Source organism: Poeciliopsis prolifica, unplaced genomic scaffold (genome assembly GCF_027474105.1).
Source record: "Poeciliopsis prolifica strain line A6 unplaced genomic scaffold, Auburn_PproV2 SCAFFOLD016, whole genome shotgun sequence".
In the NCBI taxonomy this organism is placed as follows: Eukaryota; Metazoa; Chordata; class Actinopteri; order Cyprinodontiformes; family Poeciliidae; genus Poeciliopsis; species Poeciliopsis prolifica.
In genome coordinates this window covers 4,099,042-4,119,094 of record NW_026562391.1, presented here as the reverse complement: position 1 = coordinate 4,119,094, position 20,053 = coordinate 4,099,042, and the positions used below count along the sequence as shown (strand labels likewise).

Below are 20,053 nucleotides of genomic sequence, written 5' to 3'. Positions count from 1 at the left end.
AACAGCTCATGCTTCATAACTTTTACCAAGATACCTCTATAAATCAATCATTCACCAGTCAAACTGTAACTATGGTGCACTGTTCATGCAGTGTGCAGGTTATTCCAGAGACCAGTGGTCTTCAGGCCTGGAGTCCTGCAACTTCTCTGATTCAGCATATCTGAGTGAATAAATAAGGCCCTTAGCAGGAGTTTGGAGAACTTGACTGCGTATTGAGGAGGCAACTCTGCCATTTAATTCAGGTGTATTGTGTCTAATAGATGGAGGACGCCAGGCCTCAAGGCCTGGATTTGAAAACTCCTCCAATAAATGGTTTGATGCAGATTCTTATGAATATAACAACATTTACACACAGGTCCTGGACTAGCATTGGGACGATAGACTGTTTACCTTCAAGAATCGGCATTAAACTCATGATGTGAGGAGGAGGTATTGTAATATTAGTCGCTTGAGTGTTAGAAGTAGTTCACTCAAGACGCGACTCAGTCTCTAGACGACATATTTGAAGTGAATAAAATTACATATTTTGAAATGGAAATATTGACCATGTCTTTACACCTTTGATTCTTTTTCACATAATTCCACCTGGTAATGTGTACTTCAGTGTAATTAATGGCAATCATCCTCCAGCTCTGTCCTGCTCATAATTAGCTCTCCAACATGTTTGTTTTAGCTCATCACTATTACTCTTTGGCTTACGTTTAATTGAAGAGAGGCTACAGTTTACAATAAACCTTTCTTTAGCTTTACATCATGTTATATTGCTGTTTCCTCATGAAAAACTTACCTGGGTTTGACATTGATTTTTTTATGCATGTTTGAGGAAATCTTCAATCACTCAGCTCCTCCAAACTAGCGGCAGCAGCAATTAGCAAGCACCTGGAGAAACTGCTGAGCCCATCACGTGACTACGTCTCAGTCCACTTTACGGGTTGTAAAGGACATGATGGAGTAGCGCTGCACTGATGAAGTGTCGGGAAGAGCAGGAGCTTCTTAAAGCAGCAGAGGTCAATTTCAAGGCACCAAATAGCAAATTTGAAATTCTTTTAAGTTATGTTTGATAAAAACACCCTTTAAATAACAACCACGTAACACAGTTACTTGATTGTGCTATAAAATGGCATTATGTGCTTCGAAAATACATAATATCACCGCCTTAACATTACATGTTAATTCTGGCTAATCCGTTTTTTGATATGAATAAATTGTTTTGGTGCCTATGTCAATATTTTATAGAAGGTCCTCTATGATATGCTGCAAGATGAGTTTATTGACAGAAGTCCTTTATCATGACATGGGAAAGAAACAACAAACAAACAGGACTTTTAGTCAAAGAAGATATGAAGGAAAACTGACATCTATATACTTTTAAGCCCCTTATTAGACTAAATGTCTTTGTGATCAAACGCAGCAGCAGTGAAACCAAATCAAAATATCAACTAAGATTTTAAACATCTTGGTATCAAGTGAATAATCCCTCTTGTTTTTTTTTGTTGTTTTTTTTCTATTGTAAAAACACCCAAAACTCACAAGATCCCATAAATAATTCACTTCATCCCTGCAAAAACAAGACAGAAAGTGTTTTTTTTTTTTTCTCAAAGCTTTTGGAACAGACATAAAAACATGTTTCTGACACAAAGGTATATCTGCTCCTCTTGCAAACCATTTATACCTTCATACCTTATACGAAAGAAGAAAACAAAAACAATGCAGGAGTTGTTGTGAAGCGAGGGAACGTCTTTGCTGACAGATGTCTGAGATCATTTCATGCTCACTCTTATAATATCTGCAAAATGTAAAAAGAAAAAAGCAACGCGAAGAGCAACGCTCAGAACTGAAAGCAGAATAAGAACTCCAGAAGACAAAAGCAGAGCTTAATACAATTCCAAGATGTTTATTTCATTGGTAAGTTAGCGACAGGTCAAACAAATGAGTTAGAAGATGAATTTTTACACCCCAAATGTTCACATTTCAACACGCCCACATAAACTAGAGCAGGGTCGGCTCTTTTCACAGCGATGTGACAGAAACGTCCTCAGAAAGTACACTTAGAATTACATTTCTAATCCAGTGACACAACTTACTCCTTTAATTTGTTAATTAGTGCATTAATTATTGGTAAACTCCCCCAGCTGGTGAAATATTGTGAGTTTCACTGCGAGATTTGCAGTACGACACAATAACGCTCCATTTTATTGGTTTAATGCAACAGCTGAAATGAAAGATTGGTCCAACACCAAGTGGAAATCAGCTAAATGATCTGTTTGGCTGACATGATGCAAATGAGTGATTGTTCTGTATCCTGAGGCGTCTGTTAACTGGAACAGCTGCAGATCCCCATAGATACCTTTTCCATATTAGAGATCTTTAATGCTGGATGAAAACTTTGAATTTTATTTAATTTTTTTCAGACAATGAACCAGTCTAAAGCTGCATAGCGACTCAATAAAACTGTTGGAGAGAGAATAAATAAATGTTGCGTCTGTTCATGACCAGAACGGCTGCTTTGATTGAGTCGGATCATTTGTGACCTTGTTCTTGTTTTCAGGTGCACCTCTCATATTTGTGTTGCCGTGGATCACAGTGAAATATCTGTATGAGAACATAGAGTAAGTACATAAAATGTGAAAGAGATTTCAATGTTGAAGCTTTTAGTGGCAGATGGTTATTCATATTGTAGAGAATAAAAAAAAAACATTTGCAGAATCTCATTAAGTTGCAGTGTGTTATATTTGTTGTGTGTGTGTGTGTGTGTGTGTGTGTGTGTGTGTGTGTGTGTGTGTGTGTGTGTGTGTGTGTGTGTGTGTGTGTGTGTGTGTGTGTGTGTGTGTGTGTGTGTGTGTTTTAGGTGCTGGGAGAGGAATATTAACATGGGGTATTGGTGGATAATCCGTTCTCCCATATTGTTTGCTTATCTGGTGAGTTTCTGTGTCACTCTGGTTCTTTTTATGTTGTACCTCTGCTCCTTTACCAGTTTACATGTGAACAATTGATGAATTTAGTATTTCAAAACTAAAACTTTAATAGAGGTTGTATGAACAGTAATGTGGTCTGTAACTAGAGAGATCCTTGTGTCGTTCTACTCTGAATCCTGCAGCAGTTTCCAAAATAGCAGCATTTTTCAGCTCATTTCATTCAAAGTTGTTTTCTAAATCATGGTGTCCTCAAATTAAAAGCTGTTGCGTTAGTAATATTATTCATTCTATTTTTATTTTATGAAACAGCCTGTGCCTCCTGATGCGTTGTGCTAAGACAATGTGGCCCCAGGTTAATCCTTACATACAAGAACACTAGGTAACGGTGCAGGGGGAACACAAACATCAGCGTACCGAGTGATCAGAGGTCTGAGAGGCAAAGCTGTGCTTAAAGAAACTTTGGATTTCAGTAAAGCAGCTTATCAAAATCACAGGGCTTTGAAAGTCACCAAAATGACACCTTTTCGGTTGTCCTTACCCTTGTAGGTGATGTCACTTACATTCAGACATCAGAGAGAGGTGGAGTGAAAGCTAATGATCCTCCCACCTGTTCATGTTCACAAATTTCACCCAACTCTCCAGAAAAGAAAATAATCTCACTCCTTCTTCTTTGAAGTTGCTGAAAAATCCTCATCCACTTTGCTTATTAAAAAGAACGTTGTTTTTGTCACCAAACAATCTCTTGTTGATGTTTGCAATAACAAGACCCTCTTCTGTGCCACATGATGAGTCATCCTTCCATTTAGATTTAGTGCAGGTATGTGCGTTACAGCCCTATTTACAGGATAATGCTGAAAACCAGCGGAAAGGCTGACTGCTGTATTTTTAGATTAGTACTGTTGACACCTGTTGGTTTTCTGATATTAAATTTGTGCCTCAATATGCATAAACTCACAGCAGGAGTCAAGAAATGAGATGCTAGCACTCGCCGTGCAAACACAACATGACCAGAAACATTCACCAGCACTTTATAAACAACTCACCTTATCAGGAAAGCATCAGCAAATGAATGTAAAATAATTATGGTCATGAATGTTGTTCAAGACTTTCGCATGTGGATGTTTGTTTATGTAGTAGTTTATCAGAACCTCTGCTGATTTACTGCTGATTCCATGCAAGATAAATGTTGGCAAAATAGAACTCCAAAACCTTGAGTGCTGTATTATGAAGAGTCTAAAGACATTTTCTGAATCTGCATCTTCAGAATTGGACATAAACTTGGTCACCATGCGTAGGTCTCTTTTAATTTGGAGGCAAATAACCAAATTATATTCCCGCCCCATCAGGAGGAGAAGAAGGAAATTCTCATAACAAAGTGATGCATTTTTATGTGCAGAACCTTTACAAAAATATCTGCTGCAGCTTCAAAATGTCAGCCTTGTTTTTCCATACGTCTCTTTACCCGGTTTCTAAATTGTTTTTCTGTGACTCTCGTCATATTTCAGATTAACTTCTTCATCTTCATCCGAATAATTAAAATCCTGATGTCTAAACTTAGAGCTCATCAGATGAGATACACTGACTACAAATTCAGGTGAGATCATGCCCATTTATTGAAAATGAGTCATTAAATTCTTCAAGCCGATGGCCTGAAGAATTTTAAAAAGACGGTAAATCTTAAAGTTACATTTCCAGCACCAAAACTGACGAAAACAGGTAAAAATCCACCCCAAAAAAGCTCCTTTAGACAAATTTGACCTTTTATGAATCAGCCAACCTTGGTGGAAATATTTAATGAAAGGAAGTGAAGATGCTTTTCAGCATTTCTACAGAGAAAGTAACTGTTCTAATATATTTTAGATGATATATTCAGAATAATTCATTGGGTCTATGTTTTGTGATACATAATAAAACAATCCCAACTGCCTGGTATTGGTGAACAATGATCATTTTGTTACATAAATTTAATTAAACATAAGATAGCATTGCAAATGCACCTTCATTAATCCACCATTATTGTATTTTTCACTTTCTTTTTTGAAAAGCTTTTCTCTGCAATCTTCATTATACACCTAATATCCTGCAGAGGAAGTCTGCTGAAGTGGTTGAATTTTAAATAAGAGTTTACCTTGGAAAACCAGTCTTTACTGGTTTTCTAAGTCACTGTTTTTTCTGGTCTTTCCCCTCATCGTGCCCTCATCAGGCTGGCGAAATCCACACTGACTCTCATCCCGCTGCTCGGCATTCACGCCATCCTCTTCACCTTCGTCATTGATGAGTCTGTCCCGAAGGGCTCCATGCTTCGCCTCATCCGCCTCTTCTGTGATCTCCTGTTCAACTCCTTCCAGGTCTGAACTCACAACCTTTCCTTTTGCGATATGTTAGGGTTATGAATCCTATGTTTTAATTGTGTATACCCTTTTAGAAGAATAACAAGCGAGTTTTTTTCTTTGCTTTATCTGTGCCTTCAAAAGCCAGCCATTCAAATAAACACGCATATGTGGTTTCACATTCAATTATTTTTCATTAATAAGTGCATCTCAATAAATGCAATTAGTTGCCCTATTTATTTCAGCAGTTTGATTAAAAATAATGAAACTCATTGATGATAAACAATAGAGTCTGCAGCTCTAAAAATGCAAATATGACATGACATGATTGCTTTGCTAACCACTTGCGTAACATAAAAGCTGTCTTGTGGAAGGTAAACCACAAAAAGTAAATAAGATTAAAGAAGACGGCGATTCACAGGCTGTTGCAGCCAAGCATTTTAACGGAGAGTAGAGTTGATAGAATAATGTGGTAGGAAAAGGTGCACAAGCAGCAGGAGAGAGCTGCAGCCTCGAGGTGATTTCAAAACAAACGCCTTGGAGAGTTTGACGTAGATGTAGAAGGCATGGACTGCAGCTTGACTCAGAGCTTACAGAGCCACTGCAGACAGACGTATCCAGGACGTGAGCCGCGACCGTTGCATTCATAGTGTTCAGGTCTCACTGGACGAAAAGGACTAGGGAGACACAGAACCGAATGAACCAAAATCACTGCAGATGTCTTCAAGGAAATTTTGGAGAATTTCATAATTCCTCGAGCTGACAATCTTAATGGAGATGCTTAAATCGTTTACCAACAGGACTTGGACCTACTCAACCTTCCAAAAGTACCAATATTTGTTTTAATGATCATGGTTTCATTGTGCCTGGTTGGTCAACAAACAGCCTTGATTTAATCCCCATAGAGAATCAATGGAGTATCGTCAAGAGGGAGGCATCAGACCCAGTGATGCAGTTGTGCTGATAGCTGCTGTTACAGAAGCATAGGTTTCCTGAACAGCTCAGCCAGTGTTCAGAACATTTCTATATTGAAATTCTCTTGTGTGAAATTTTATTTTTCAAAAAAAACATTTGAGTTTTCGTGGAAGCCATGTTCATCTAAATCAAATAAATAAACATATAAAAGATGTGGCTCTTTGCAGTGAATCTATTAACTGAGTCTCAATTTTTTTTAAATAAATTGCTAAAAGATATTAAACTTCTGGGTGACATTAAATTCAATAAGAAGCGTGTGTCTTTGTAGTCTTTCCGAGCAACTTGGGAGACAGTCTTCCACTTTTTATTGCAAAATGTATTTAAAGTTGGAAAAAACTTCTCACTTTGCCACTCTAGCTATAAATTTGCACCTGTAGTTGTACTTTTTAAACTCACATTTCCAGCTTTCATTTGATTTATTCAGGTAAAAAATAATAATTCAACCCTTGAACCAGTCTAATACTTCAATAAACTTCAAAGAGCTGAAAAGTGATGTTTAAATCTGCTTCCACTCTGGTCCAGTTTGTTACACAACCACTTGGCACAGTGTTGTTATGCTTGTATGACATGAAAACGCTCCGGCTGTTTAGGATCCAACGTTCCTCAACTGATGTCCCACAGCTGATTGAGTCACGAATAGCGTGATTTAATCATGCCATCGCTATGACTTACTTCCCATGGTTGGTTGAATGAAGTTCTGAGGAACAACTAAAAACTACTCATAGCAGCAGATTGAGAAAGCAGGAATGTTGCATGTTTTAGCTATTTGTTTAAAATCATTGAAAATTGTCTATATTGTTCGGATTAAATGTCCAACTTTCATTGCAGGGCCTGCTGGTGGCCATACTGTATTGCTTCGTCAATAAAGAGGTGAGGCACTTTTGCTTTCATGCCAGCAACGCTCTAATTTGATCTTTGCGATTGTTGCAGTGCTTGGTATTTGTAGAGAGGAAGCATTTTTTATGTTGCCAAAGTTCTTGGTTCAAACACTTATTGTTTCTTTTCTAAAGCTAAAAGCTATTTCATTTTGATCTTGAATAGAAGTTGTGCAGCAACAATAGCCATCTACAAATCTAAGCCTTTGCTTAGATTTGTTCTTCATCTAACGAAGTGCTCCGTGTTGTCTGTACTCCTTTGTGCTTCTCCACTCCAATCGCCTCTCAGGTCCAGTCCGAGATGCTGAAAAAGTGGAAGCGGTGGAAGCTGGGGAAAGACATTGACGAGGAATACCGCCACACCCACAGCCAGACGCCGCACGTCAAGAGCGGCAGCATCGCCACGGGGAACCTGACCGACCTTCAGGACAACAACGCCAGCGACCCGAGCAATGACTCGCCGCGCGCCAACAAGACCAACTGCCACCCGTCCCGCTCAGCGGCGCCCGAGGAAAACCGCAGGCTGGTGGTCTCCTACAGCAACGGGACGGGCAAAGCCCGATCTGCCAAAAATCAACAAGACCTGCAGTTCACTTTCCCACCTCGGAGAGGCGCCACCAGCAGGGGCAGCACCACCACAGAGGACATCAGCCTGGAGGATCGGGCGCAGCACCGCTTGTACCCACAGGAGGGAGACGAAACTTGTGTCTAAAGACGACATTTTTTTGTGTCTGTTTAGCACAAAACTCTCAGCTTTCTAAAGATTGTGCACCGATGGTAACCTAAAGGGAAAAAATATGCAAAAAAAAAAACATTTAGGTCACTTCTAAAAGGAATCAAAAGATAAGCATACCATGTTCAATGTAATATTTATTGCTTATGAAAGACAGTAAGAATGATTTAACGATCTGAAGTGAGCGTGACTGCGCAGCATGTTTTTACAACATCAAACCTTCACTGCCGTCATCATGAGGACCGATGGGGTTAGAGGTTTGTTTGCAGCGGCGGACGCTGACTCATGGTACACGACGGCTTTAAGAGCGCAGCAAGCGCGGCTCTTATTTTCTCAGATGTTATGAGAACAGCCAGACTGAGGTATTCACTCGAGGCAAATGAATTGTTGCACTTAATGCCAGTAGTAAAAGCGCGTCAAGGCCGAGGAAGCCGCACTGAAGATGGGGGCTTTCATTTTCCAAAAGACTCTGTGATTGTGTTGAAATGACTGTGATTAAAATAATCGATGCCAAAAAAAATAAATGACAGTTCTATAAATGTAATAAACATTTTGCATCAGTTGGGTTCTGCATTGACAATTTTTCAAGCTTTATGCTTTTTTTTTTTATACAAATGGCAACAGTCTATCCGTTTTTACAAGCATTTTTGCTCTTAATGGAAAAAATAAGTAAATTTAAAGCGTTTTGTTGTCGCTCGTATATAATTTGATTTTCACGTAGTCCATATAGTGCTCATATTATATTTATGAATTTCTGTGTGCCCAATCAGTGAAAGATTCACCACCACTGCTAAAAATTGAAAAAAGACTTTCCTTTATGAAAATGTATTTGATGTATCTTATTGAAGTGAATGTAACTCTCAACTGCTACAATTGCACAGCCATTTTCTATGCACCCGTACTTTTTTTTTTCGTTTTCTGCTGGATCATGTTTAGCAGAATGCATCACCGAGTAAAGGTGTTAAATTCGATGAAAAAAATGTCAAGTGAAGGTTTTATATCCACTTAAATAACATCTGACCTGTACATTGTGATGTAAAGAACACCAATAGCTCATTTCTATGTATTTATGTTATTCTGTCTGGAGTTTGAGTCAGGGATCATATTTATTTACAGAAGCGAGATGTTGTTTTATAATGTGCTAGGAGAATTGAGCCAGCGAGGATTACCACAAAAAAAAAAAAAGAGACAGAAAACATTTTGTGTTTGAATGTGGCGTGTACATTGTAACTATATTAAATAAAGTATTAAACATTAAAATGTTAATGGCAGGTGGGTGAAGGGGCAGATTATTATTTCCGGTGCACATGGCTTGAAACTTAACATGGTGTCATTTTTGATATGTTTAATTCCTACTTTAAACTTTAAGCATTTGTCAAGAAGTCACCAAACTGTACATGGTTTAAGAAAAAGAAACTTTTTTGTGTCAAATTTCTTTTTGTGAATCCATAAAAAATAAATTCTGTCGGCAAAGAATTGATACATATTGCGTTTTTCCAGCATTTCCTCAGCACACTGACGGATGGTTTTGTCAAGTTTGTTGCAGAAAAAGAAAAATACGATGGAGATAACACATTTCAGAAGAGTGAAAAACCGCATCTGGTTCAGGTTAAAGAGATTGATCGGATTTTTGGAAATGAGCTTTTTGAAGACGCCAAACATTTTTGTTTCTCGTACACTTTAATGTCTCGTCTGAGGAAAGATGGGTTCATTTTCACAAAGAAAAGATCACATGAGGCACAAACTAAGTGACGTCTGTCAGTCTGTGAGAGGCTATATGATCATGAGTAAGTTTTTGTTGTTGACCAACTAAAATGACTCCAGGGTGCATCAATAATTCATCCAGGAAGTCAGAGGAAGATCTGAAGCACTGCAGGCCTCACTTGCCTCAGTCAAGGTCAAAGTTCATGAGTCAAAGGGATTAGATAAAAAGGGGGACTTCCAAGAAAAGAAACACTTCAGAGCAAAAACAACACATTGGCTAAAGCCCCAAATTTAAAGCATTTTTACTCAAAAAAAAATTGTCATGATCGTCTAGAAAACATTTTATGAACCAATGAAACAAAATAAAACTTTTTTTGATGTGTGTGTTTTCACTTTTCGTATTAGACTGGTGAAAAAGCAGTCTCAGAGGGTTTGGACCCTTGGTAACTGAGAAACGATTGATTGCTGGAAGCGTGGACTCTGAAGTTTGAAACGATTGGATCTGATTTTACAAAATCGCTGCCATTTGGCTGTGGTGTTTGTAATGTCTGAAATGGACTGGATGGTTTTGTTCACGTCCTCATATCCTCATTCCTGAAGCGACACCAGATTTGGAAAGTGTTCATTGTTGAGTAAATGGAGTCATATTTTAAGAAACGTTGATCATATTAACTCTGGTTTTCTTTGTCTGATAATAAAATTGGTTTGCTGATCTGAAACATTCAATTTGGATTAAAAAAAGGGTCAAAAACTGAAGAAAAATGCAACAGGAAAAATACATCTAACTTTGCAAAAATTAAATTTTCAGATGTATCAAGCAACATTTACACTGCTGCTATTTTATTTATTTATTTTATTACAAAAACTGAGTAAACACAGAATAAAAATAAAACATGTCAGTATCATCCTGGAGTAAAAAACAAATAAGCTGCGTAAATGTTTAAATTTGCAGACATATGATTGACTGATTATGAAGAATGTCGGGTCACAGCACCTCAAAAATTACTTTGATTTATTTGTTTGTTTTGGTGAAGAAGGTAATACATTTTGAACTGATGCACTATGTATTAGCGGCACACACATCAGTTATGTATGCGCAGCTATGTTGTGTGTGACTGATCCTGAAATTTCTATGAAAATATCACTTCTACCTGCTGTACATTTACATATAAAGGAAAACACAAGCAGCTGGAGGCACCGGGACGAAACCAGCAGAGAATAGTCAATCAGGGAATGTCTTGTGGCTGGACTCTGAGCAAACAGCAGTAAGGACTGATTTTAGTGTGGAACTCGATCAAGTCACATTATAGAGCAACATCATGGACATAATTACTTATTCTGCTCCAATAACTACACTGTTAGAAAGTCAAATCATGTTTATTTGTACGACATATTTCCTCAACATGGCTGAATCAAAGTGCTTTGCATCATAAAAACACCACACAATCGATAATGAAGCAAAAATGATTTGTTATTGGCACAAATTATTTGGCAAGTGTTTCAATCCAAAAACACGATTAGTAGGTTACCTGGTTACTCTAAATCACGTGAGGCGTGTGGGCCAAATCCGGCCCGCCTTAGACTTTTATGTGGCCCTCTAGATTCTAGACGAAACACTAAGTGTGCTTAAATATTATGTTATTTATTAAATCAATGCAGTTTTCATCTGCTTACTAACAAATTATATCAATCGGTTTCTTGAGCATTTCACAATACATTCAGTCATTCACGCATGCACACACACACACACACGCATACACACACACACACACACACACACACACACACCCACACACACCCACACACACACACGCACACACATTCACACACACACACGCACACACATTCACACACCGACGGCAGTGAGCTGCTGGACTGCAACCACAGCTGACCCCGGGGAGCAGGGAGCCAGAAGTGCATTTTCCTTTTAGCACTTATACAATTGTAATTAACTATCTCAAAGTCAGGAGTTTACAGAAAGAAAAAATAATTATCCAAGAAACAAAATGTTCATTCCCTTCTCCTCTGGCAGGAGGCTGCGGAGCATCAGGTTTGGAGCAGCTTGTTCCCCAAGGCAGAGAGAGTGTTAGCCGCAGCTCAAATGTAGCCTCCAACACAAGCAAATTGGCTCAATAACTGTTCATTTACACAGTTCACACTGTCTTCTGTTAGTTGTCATCATTAGTCCCCTTTTGTCTTTAGTTTTATGTATTTATGGCTGCTAGTCTAGCGTGTGTCGTTTTTGCCTGGGAGCTTGAAAACTAAATTTTGTGTCGTGTCATGCAGAAGAACATTTGACGTAACAACAATAAAAGACTGTTGAAAGAAGTTACCTTTCAGGGCGATTTGTTGGATTTTGCGAACTGAACTCTGGACAAGTGACTTTTAGAAAGATGCTGAAGCATTTTCATTCAGTCTGATGGATTTATCGCCAGATGAAAATATATTTGGAAATCGAGAGGATTTGAGCTGCAGAGTTCAACCTTTTGTTGAAAGTTTTAGCCTGAATACGAGTTTATGCCTCCAACCTGTCTTGACCACATTTTCACCTGAAGTGGAGCCCATTAATTGCCAACAAATATGAATGAAATAACTTTCAACACAAATTCAGGATGATCTCTATATTTTAACAAATGGGAACAGATTCAGCAAACACATTCATCAGCAGTGCATGCTTTCATGTCCAGAGTGACGAGAGGACGAAAACCCTCCAGGGTTTCCTCCATCCCAAACCAATAATAATAAAAAATAAATAAATTCCAATCAACATGACTGTAAAAAGCATAGATTTTTATGAAAAAAAATTAGATGAAGGTATTTTCCTGTATTTCATGAGGGTGAATTTGAGTTTCATTTAATTTTTGATGGTCAGATATTAAATCTTCAATTTTATGGAAGATGTGAAAGCTGAGATTTTTATTATTATTATTATTATTATTATTTATTATTATTATTATTATTATTATAACTGAGAAAGAGCATCCATCAATGAGTTCCGCCTTCAAAAGCAGACACCAGTGTGATTATAGGATAAATTATTAAGCACGGTGTCTGAGTATATAAAATCTAAATCTAGTTTTACTCAAAGAATCCCTGACCTTTAGCAGCTGGAATTGGAAAATCTAAAGCTTGAAATTACAGCCCGGACCGTTTCACGCGTACGTGTTGGACTCCCAAATGGATTTCAAGTTCTGGGTTGGAGTTCATTTGGGTAAAATACCTGACTTCCTCTCACTTCGACCTGAATAGGAAATTGCATAAATGAGCAGCACAAGTTCGAACATCTAATTTTAGAGCCAGGACAAAGACACTGTGAGGGGCCCAGTCAAACTGAAATCAATCAAATGTGACGGCTCTATTGTGGAAAGCACTTAAATCCAAAAACAAACGCTAGCTGAGGTTTACAGAGCCACCGAAACGAAGGAAAAGGAAAAAACACTGTTCGCATCTGTGCAACCGCAGTGAGAGATTATATATAAGTGGGGTGTCGATATTACATAAACACCAGGACACGCCCAGTGAGCACAATACAAATCAGGTCAGTGATATAAATCAAACATGCCAGAATGGGATTACACCCATTTCCCCTGATTGCAGTGGCTGCAGAGAAAGATTAAATCAGTCTTTGTAATGTGATCGGGTTCCTTTCACTTTAAGGAAAAAAAACAGTTTAGAGCCGTAATCAGCAGACTAACTTCAGACCTTTCTTTTCTTTTTGTCCTGGTGCAACTCAGATTTGAACATCACGGCCAAAAGAAGTCAATCAACAGAGACAGCAAACACTTACTGCCAACACCAAGCTCCCACTCTCTGGCCAATAAAGATTATTCAAAGACGATGGCTATCCTGTTGGTATTGACGAAAGTAAGAAGAAAATGGGGAATTGGGCTTTTGACTGAAACGGTTATATTCCCAGCCGACGTTAAAAGTCTATTTGTGTCACATCAAATTACAGCCTTTTGTCAAACTTGAAAGACGTTTTATTTTTTTTAAATGTTGCATATTTTAGAAAGGTTGAAATACTTGAGTACAAAATAGCTGAGTAAAAACTAGCTTCTTTTACTATGCTTCGTGGAGTCGTGGATTATTAACATTTTAAATTTTCTGCCAAATTCTAACATTTGGCTGTTTGCATATGTGATTCCAGTGTGTCGCTATGAAGCTTACCGGAAATTGTAACAATTTTTGTTATTGGTCTGAACATCAGTCTGTGTCTGTCAGGCTTTCGTGACTCCAGTAAATCACAGTGGGATCAATAAATGGAGGAAACACAGAATGGAAAACTTTCCCACTTGTGGCTGTTTTACAGATATATTCCTCTGGGCCACACTGACGACTCATCCACAGTCACAAAATAACCCAGAACAACATCTGAAGCACTGCAGGCCCCCAGTGTCTGAGCCAAGGGCAGTGTTTATGGTTCGACAGAAAGAAAGAGACTTTAAGAAAAGCCCCAAAAACAAATAAAAAGGATTTAAAAGATTAAAATACAAAAGCTTTACCGTTTTATGCTAACTTACCTGACACCCATTCAAGATTGGAAGTAGAAATGTCCGTTTGATTGAGAATTGAAATGTGAGAAAGAAACAAGATGTTCTACAAAAGCAACAGAGGAAGAGTGACTGTCTGATATTCAACCACATATAGAGATCGCTGTAATATGGAGGAGACCTGCAGGATGATAAAACATCAAAGAGCTGGAGAGGAGAAAAAATAAGATGGTACTCAAAACAGATCAAGCAGATATTTTATTTATTAATAATTCACCCTTTATAATGGCTTACAAGGAAGCTTGTGCCTGGAGCTGACAGAGAGGGTTTTATTTTAAGGTTCAAATGGATGGACATACTGAGGTTAGTGTAAGGTTTATTGTACAACATTAACTCTTGGTAATAGTCTTCTTAACCATCAAATAAGCAATATGAGGAAGTGGAAGTGGAGGAAGTGAAAGTGCTAATGTTGGACAGCTAAGTTGTGGTAAGAACTGGATCAATCATTTTCTTGATTGATCCCAACTGGCTATTTGTTGAGCAGGCGGTTTGGTAACGCATAAGATCAGCAATGATGAACCCCAGTGGCTTCTAAGAGATAAACTGACACCAATGTTTTTTTTTTTTTCTTTCACCATCCCTCTTCGTGCTCTAAGAGCTTTGAACTATAGACCTAAAATCAAAGATTTTTATTTACAACACTTGAGTTGCGGCTCTGCCTCTCCGGGTGAACGTTTCCCCATCCACTCCAGTCTCTTCGGCGAGTTCATCCCTGATCAACAGGCTCCAGCAGCATGGCTCGACAATCTGATTTGTACTTATTACCTGATCCCCAGCTGTTTCTGCACAGTTAGGTGATTGATGGCTCATTAATTTGCAATGTCTGCAACAGCTTCAAATGAAAACAGGGACAAATGTGGGTTCCTTCGACATCTGGCTCCGACTTTCATAAAAGCTAATAACGTGCCAAGTCATCCGTCAGAATGCCGTACCCATTTCCAAAGTGCAACAAATATTTGTCTTAAACGCCCTTGTTGAAATAGCTGGCCTGCACTTTGTGTCTCAGATATGCTCGACAAAACAGTTGAAATAAAGAGGAATGGCAGGTTGCGCTTTCGATGAAAACATAAGCTAAGCAAATGACTAAACAAACTAAATTAAGCATTTCATGATTTCTGCCTCTAACTACATGTTTCATTAGTCGATCTCTTTTCTCCAAAACCTGAAATGATATTCTTTGCTGGTTGCTTATATGTTGCCATTATTACATATTCGTATTCCCTTATTACATATTCTTCCAAACTGCTTTAGTGGAGCACCCAGGTGAAAGTCAAGAGTTTCCTGATGCTTTCAAAGCAGTTTGTGGAAAATTTCGAGCAAATCAATTTGTCACAACCTCTCAAGAGTACAAATACAAAGTATTAGTTGCCTGCAAAGTGAATAAAGCTGGAAATATGCTTTGTGAAAACTTACCAAGTGTTATAACTCCAAATTCTCAGAATTACAGAGAATAGTGGAAGGGCTTTAGTGCAGCATTATAGAGCAGTTCATACAGTATCAATGCATGTTAGGGTTTCCTCTTTATGAGATTAAAAGTTTAGATTGGGTTATCAAAATAAAAACACCGCAGTAGCGATGGGAAGTCCAACTCTATTCTTTGGTTCTGCATTGTAAAAATTGACTGTTACAGTTTACAAAAAGCCCGTCACTTACTGCCGCTTGTATATTAAATGCATTTATCAAGTGCAACTCATTTCATTGCATTTTGCTGTTAAAACATACAGTGTTACGATTATTAGTTCATAGTTTGATGAAACCTTTAAACTGAATACAGCAAACAAATTCAATCAGTCATATTATTAATTTGCATTATGTTTTATTGTTTTTCCCACTCTGCTTCCATTTAATCACCACACATCTAAACACTGTGCAGCTAATTTATCTAGAGCTGATTATTTGGTCTGTACAATAATAAAACACACAAGTTTTTGATGTTACTGCTGAGAGAATAGCGTCGCCTTTTATTTTCTCTGCTCTGCAAGACAATCTCTTTGCTATCCATGAGCACTTTGGTCACTACATGCTGCCACCCAGAGCAGTGGCACGCAAACAAACTTTCTAAATATGTTCTTAAATACCTGGCACTTCAAAACTTGCATACAAACAAAACTGCAGAAAATGATCCCATTTTAACACATTACGGAAACTCGCTGTATGAAATTAGGCATAAATGATCAGGAGAGCAGGAAATGCACATTTTCTTACTATATTGTAAAAGTTTGAACAATAATTTGGTTTATTCGGGTGTCCCCTGAAAAACTCTGCTTTTTTTAAATCTTTGACCCTGTCCGTTAGTTTTTATGTCAACGGTGTCACAGTTTCAGAGAAATTAGGCCTCAGAGAGTTTGTGTTTGTTTAGCAATAGATTTGCCAGTCTGCCATGTTCTTCAGAGTTCTGTTTAGAGCAGTAAAAGTAAATAGTGGAAGTGGCCCAAATGCCGTGTGAAAAAATGAATGTGTGTGTGTGAGTGAGAGAGACAGAGAGAGAGTTTGTTTTCTTTCTGGACTTATCTCATAACATGCTCCTCTATCAGGATGAAAGAAAGAAATCCTATTGCGGATCTGTTCTCCTTGTTCCACCTCCCCCTTTTGCCCCTCTGGACTGTTTACCTGACCTCTGAGGCTTAGATTGCAGACCAAGCAACTTTGCTCTTCCTTATCATGAGACCTGATCACGAAGTGTGTGTAAATCCAATCACCAGAGTTTCCGCCCTTCTGGACATCACCATCATTGATTTTCAGCATATGGATGCTTTATGTGGTCCTGCAGGCAAAACAGTCCCCAGTAAACACACACCAGTCAATCCTCAGTCACTTTTTATCCAAGAGGATCTAAATTAAGCAAGTTAATCAAGAGGATCTCCAGGAAAACCCTGCATTTCCTGATGGTGCAATTCATCCCAGTCACTCAGCAATCGATCTCCTCCACAAAGTATAACCAGAAAACGCAGGCGCTGCTGCCGACCAAATTGTTCATTCTATTGTTTGGAAATAAAGAAATATTTAACCTCCCCCACGGTGTGGTTCTTGTTGTTTGTCCAAATCATAAAAAACGGTGAAGCTGTGTCCAATGCATTGGAGTCGGCAGAGAACTCTGGAGCCCAAATGCCGCTCTCCTATGCATCCAGTACTCCTCTGTGGGAAACCAGGATGGTTCTGTTCTACTGAGGAACAACTACCTGCTCCACTCTCTCACTCTGAATATTTCTTTGATGGCTCTGTGCAAGGCTTCCCCTCTAATGCCAAGATCTCTATGTCATCAGCAAGCCCTGACAACCAAGTCCTTTAAGCTTTTATTCAGCCTCTGCTGCAAGGACACAATGTCTCTATCTTTTTCTTTCAAGGGCTTCTTGTACTGAGTCCTCAAAGGGAACTGTGTGTTCAACAACATATGGGTTTTGTAGTTGTCTCTGGGATGTTCTGCTTGTTCAGGGGACACAACCACTTCCTCATATTATAAGCCAATCATTCTTTTCCTTTTCCGCATTGTTATATGGAAGAAATCCTTAACAGTTACTTTGGCTACAAAGGACAAGGCATTCGTACAATCTGTACACACTGGTGTAAAGTTTACTGGGCTGATTTATTTATGGATCTTTGTTTTGTATGCTAAGTCATACTGACCAGTGACAACAGCATTCGTTCAATCAACAAGCAGCTCAACTGCTGGGAAGATGAGCTGCTTGTCGGTTTCTTTGTCAGATTGTGGATCTTGTCACATTTGAGTAAAAAATTTCACCCTATTTATTTAGACTTTGGGTTACTGCTTCTAGGTATTCCTACTAATGCATATATGTAGTTCTTCTTTTAAGGAATGTTGCATATTTATTTTTCCTTAAAACCCAGACTTATTTTAAATCTAGGTTTGCAATTTTTTTACTGGCAAAAAAACAGTTCATCATATTCATGAAAACAGAAAAATAGAATGAGAAACATACAACCTTGAAACAAAAATGCTCCTCAATATTTGACTCGTTTTATGTTCTTGAATGCAGCCCATCATCACCACTTCCTAATGGAAATCACTGTGTGTTAAATAGTTTGGCAAAAAGTGCTATTGAATGATAGTCTGTGCTTTCCTATGAGTTAAATTATTTTCTTTTGCAATGCTTACTGTTTATCAAATTCTTTCAATGCTGACCCTGTGACTTCAAGTTTCAAAAGTGTGCATTAATCTGAGGTCGCTTGATCAAGAGTCCTCAATAAATGTCACTGATGCTGAAAAAGTTACCCAAACCGAACCTAAAGGAAAAGACAGCTAAATCATAACCCCAATGCTAACATTGGAGTTACATTGGTGTGTCTATCTGTGTTAAGCACACAGATAGACACACAAACATACTTATGTGGATTCCTCCAACACACAGCCTTCTCAAATTACAAAAATAGTCCATTAACATAATTATGGCCATTAGGAAGGCAGCAAAGCACAAAATTAACATTCAGTTTAGAACCAAGCTGAAGGCAAGATGGAGTTTATTGCATGCTAAAATATGCATTTAAGGCATGTTTGTATTTAATATAATCCCAGCTGCCTCCCCTATGTATTTTGCTCAAGCATCCACTGTTCTCTGCCTTTACTTTCGTTTCACTTTTTCATATGTCTCTCGGAAACTGCAAACAAAAGGTTTTTGAAACGTCCCTGGACGCACAGCGTGGCTGCGTTTTATCAAGAAGCCGAGAAGACATCAGTAAACGAGAAAACTTGCTTTGTCTTTTCAATTGCACACAAGTCGTTCTGTCAACTTTTCAATGGCGAGACTTCAGAGTGGCATTTTTACATTATTCATGCACACGGACATTAATTATTCAGTGTGTTATCAATAGCCTGAAGTAATGGGAAAAAAAGGAGCAATCGCTTAAAAAAATACACCTCCAAAATAAGCCATTCGAAACCACGTTAAATATTTTATCTTTAAAATAAAACTTGATTCAATACAGTTGATTCAGGTCTTTTCAGTTTCATTATTAACATACCTGCTATCGTTCAGGTTTAACAGGTAACATGCTTGTCACCATGCAAGGCAAATCACTGTTTTATTGTGTTGATATGTTTATAAAAGTACCTTTTATAAGCGCTCTCACTGATCACTCTATGTTGAAGCACAGACGACTCACTGCCGTTTGAAATGTGTTTGTCAGGATCATCCACTGGGATCCATTTATAGAATCCAAACAGATCAATGAGAGCATCAACACACAACACCTGTCCAGAGAAGCCAATTTTTTACTTTTTTTTAAAAATAAAACATTAAATATAAATAGGTAACAGTTTTTTATACACTTATTTTGTTTTGCAGTTTGTACCTTCAACAGTCCATTTTGCACACCATCTTTTCTAATTAGCTTATGTTGCAAATTTAATCTGTCTACATTAATAGCTACTCTGTAGTCTGTATTTATTATTGGTTGATAGCAGTATTTTTTTTGTTGCAAAAAAATACTGCAAACTGAAGTCTGGAATATCTCGTCATACCATACCTGTTTTTTTTTTTTGTTTTGTCTTGTTTTGTTAAAGCTTTAATTTAATCCCCCTGAAAACATTTCTGGGGGATAATAATATTGGAAAGCTATGATTAAGTATTCAGAGCCTGCAGGTGAATTCTGCGGTGCTGGTCTAAAGCAACAACTGGCAGGACATGAAAAAAACATGGTGAATTTATCAGGTAAACCAGGTTAGTGATGTGGAATCTGAGTCATATTGTTAGTGTGTAGCAGCCGGAGCCGACTCTGAACGCGCCTCAAGTCATTTGTCTGTCAAACTTCAACATCTTATCTTATGACTTTAAAAGATATTTTCTTTTAACATGACTGCATGTGTTTTACATGCGTCTAACATGCGAAACAGCAGAGGTGACACCTCAACCAGATCACACCGCAGAAGACAATTACAAGAGTAAGTGATCTACATTTCAACCACTTTTGGGACATATATTAAAATATAAATTAGTGTAATTGTTTGAATTTAAAG

At 38.1% G+C, this 20,053-nt stretch overlaps 1 protein-coding gene across 3 annotated transcripts in view; it reads left to right on the top strand.

The window, feature by feature from the left end:
- Positions 1–9,308, top strand: part of gcgrb (glucagon receptor b) — a 58,089-nt gene extending 48,781 nt beyond the window's left edge. For all 3 annotated transcript variants that reach the window (XM_055041167.1, XM_055041168.1, XM_055041166.1), the window contains 6 exons: positions 2,549–2,609; positions 2,849–2,918; positions 4,421–4,509; positions 5,119–5,263; positions 7,049–7,090; positions 7,385–9,308. In XM_055041167.1, coding sequence (XP_054897142.1) covers positions 2,549–2,609; positions 2,849–2,918; positions 4,421–4,509; positions 5,119–5,263; positions 7,049–7,090; positions 7,385–7,807 — 830 coding nt within the window. In that variant the 3' untranslated portion in view covers positions 7,808–9,308. The remainder of the gene's footprint in view (positions 1–2,548; positions 2,610–2,848; positions 2,919–4,420; positions 4,510–5,118; positions 5,264–7,048; positions 7,091–7,384) is intronic.
- The last annotated feature ends 10,745 nt before the right edge of the window (positions 9,309–20,053 follow it).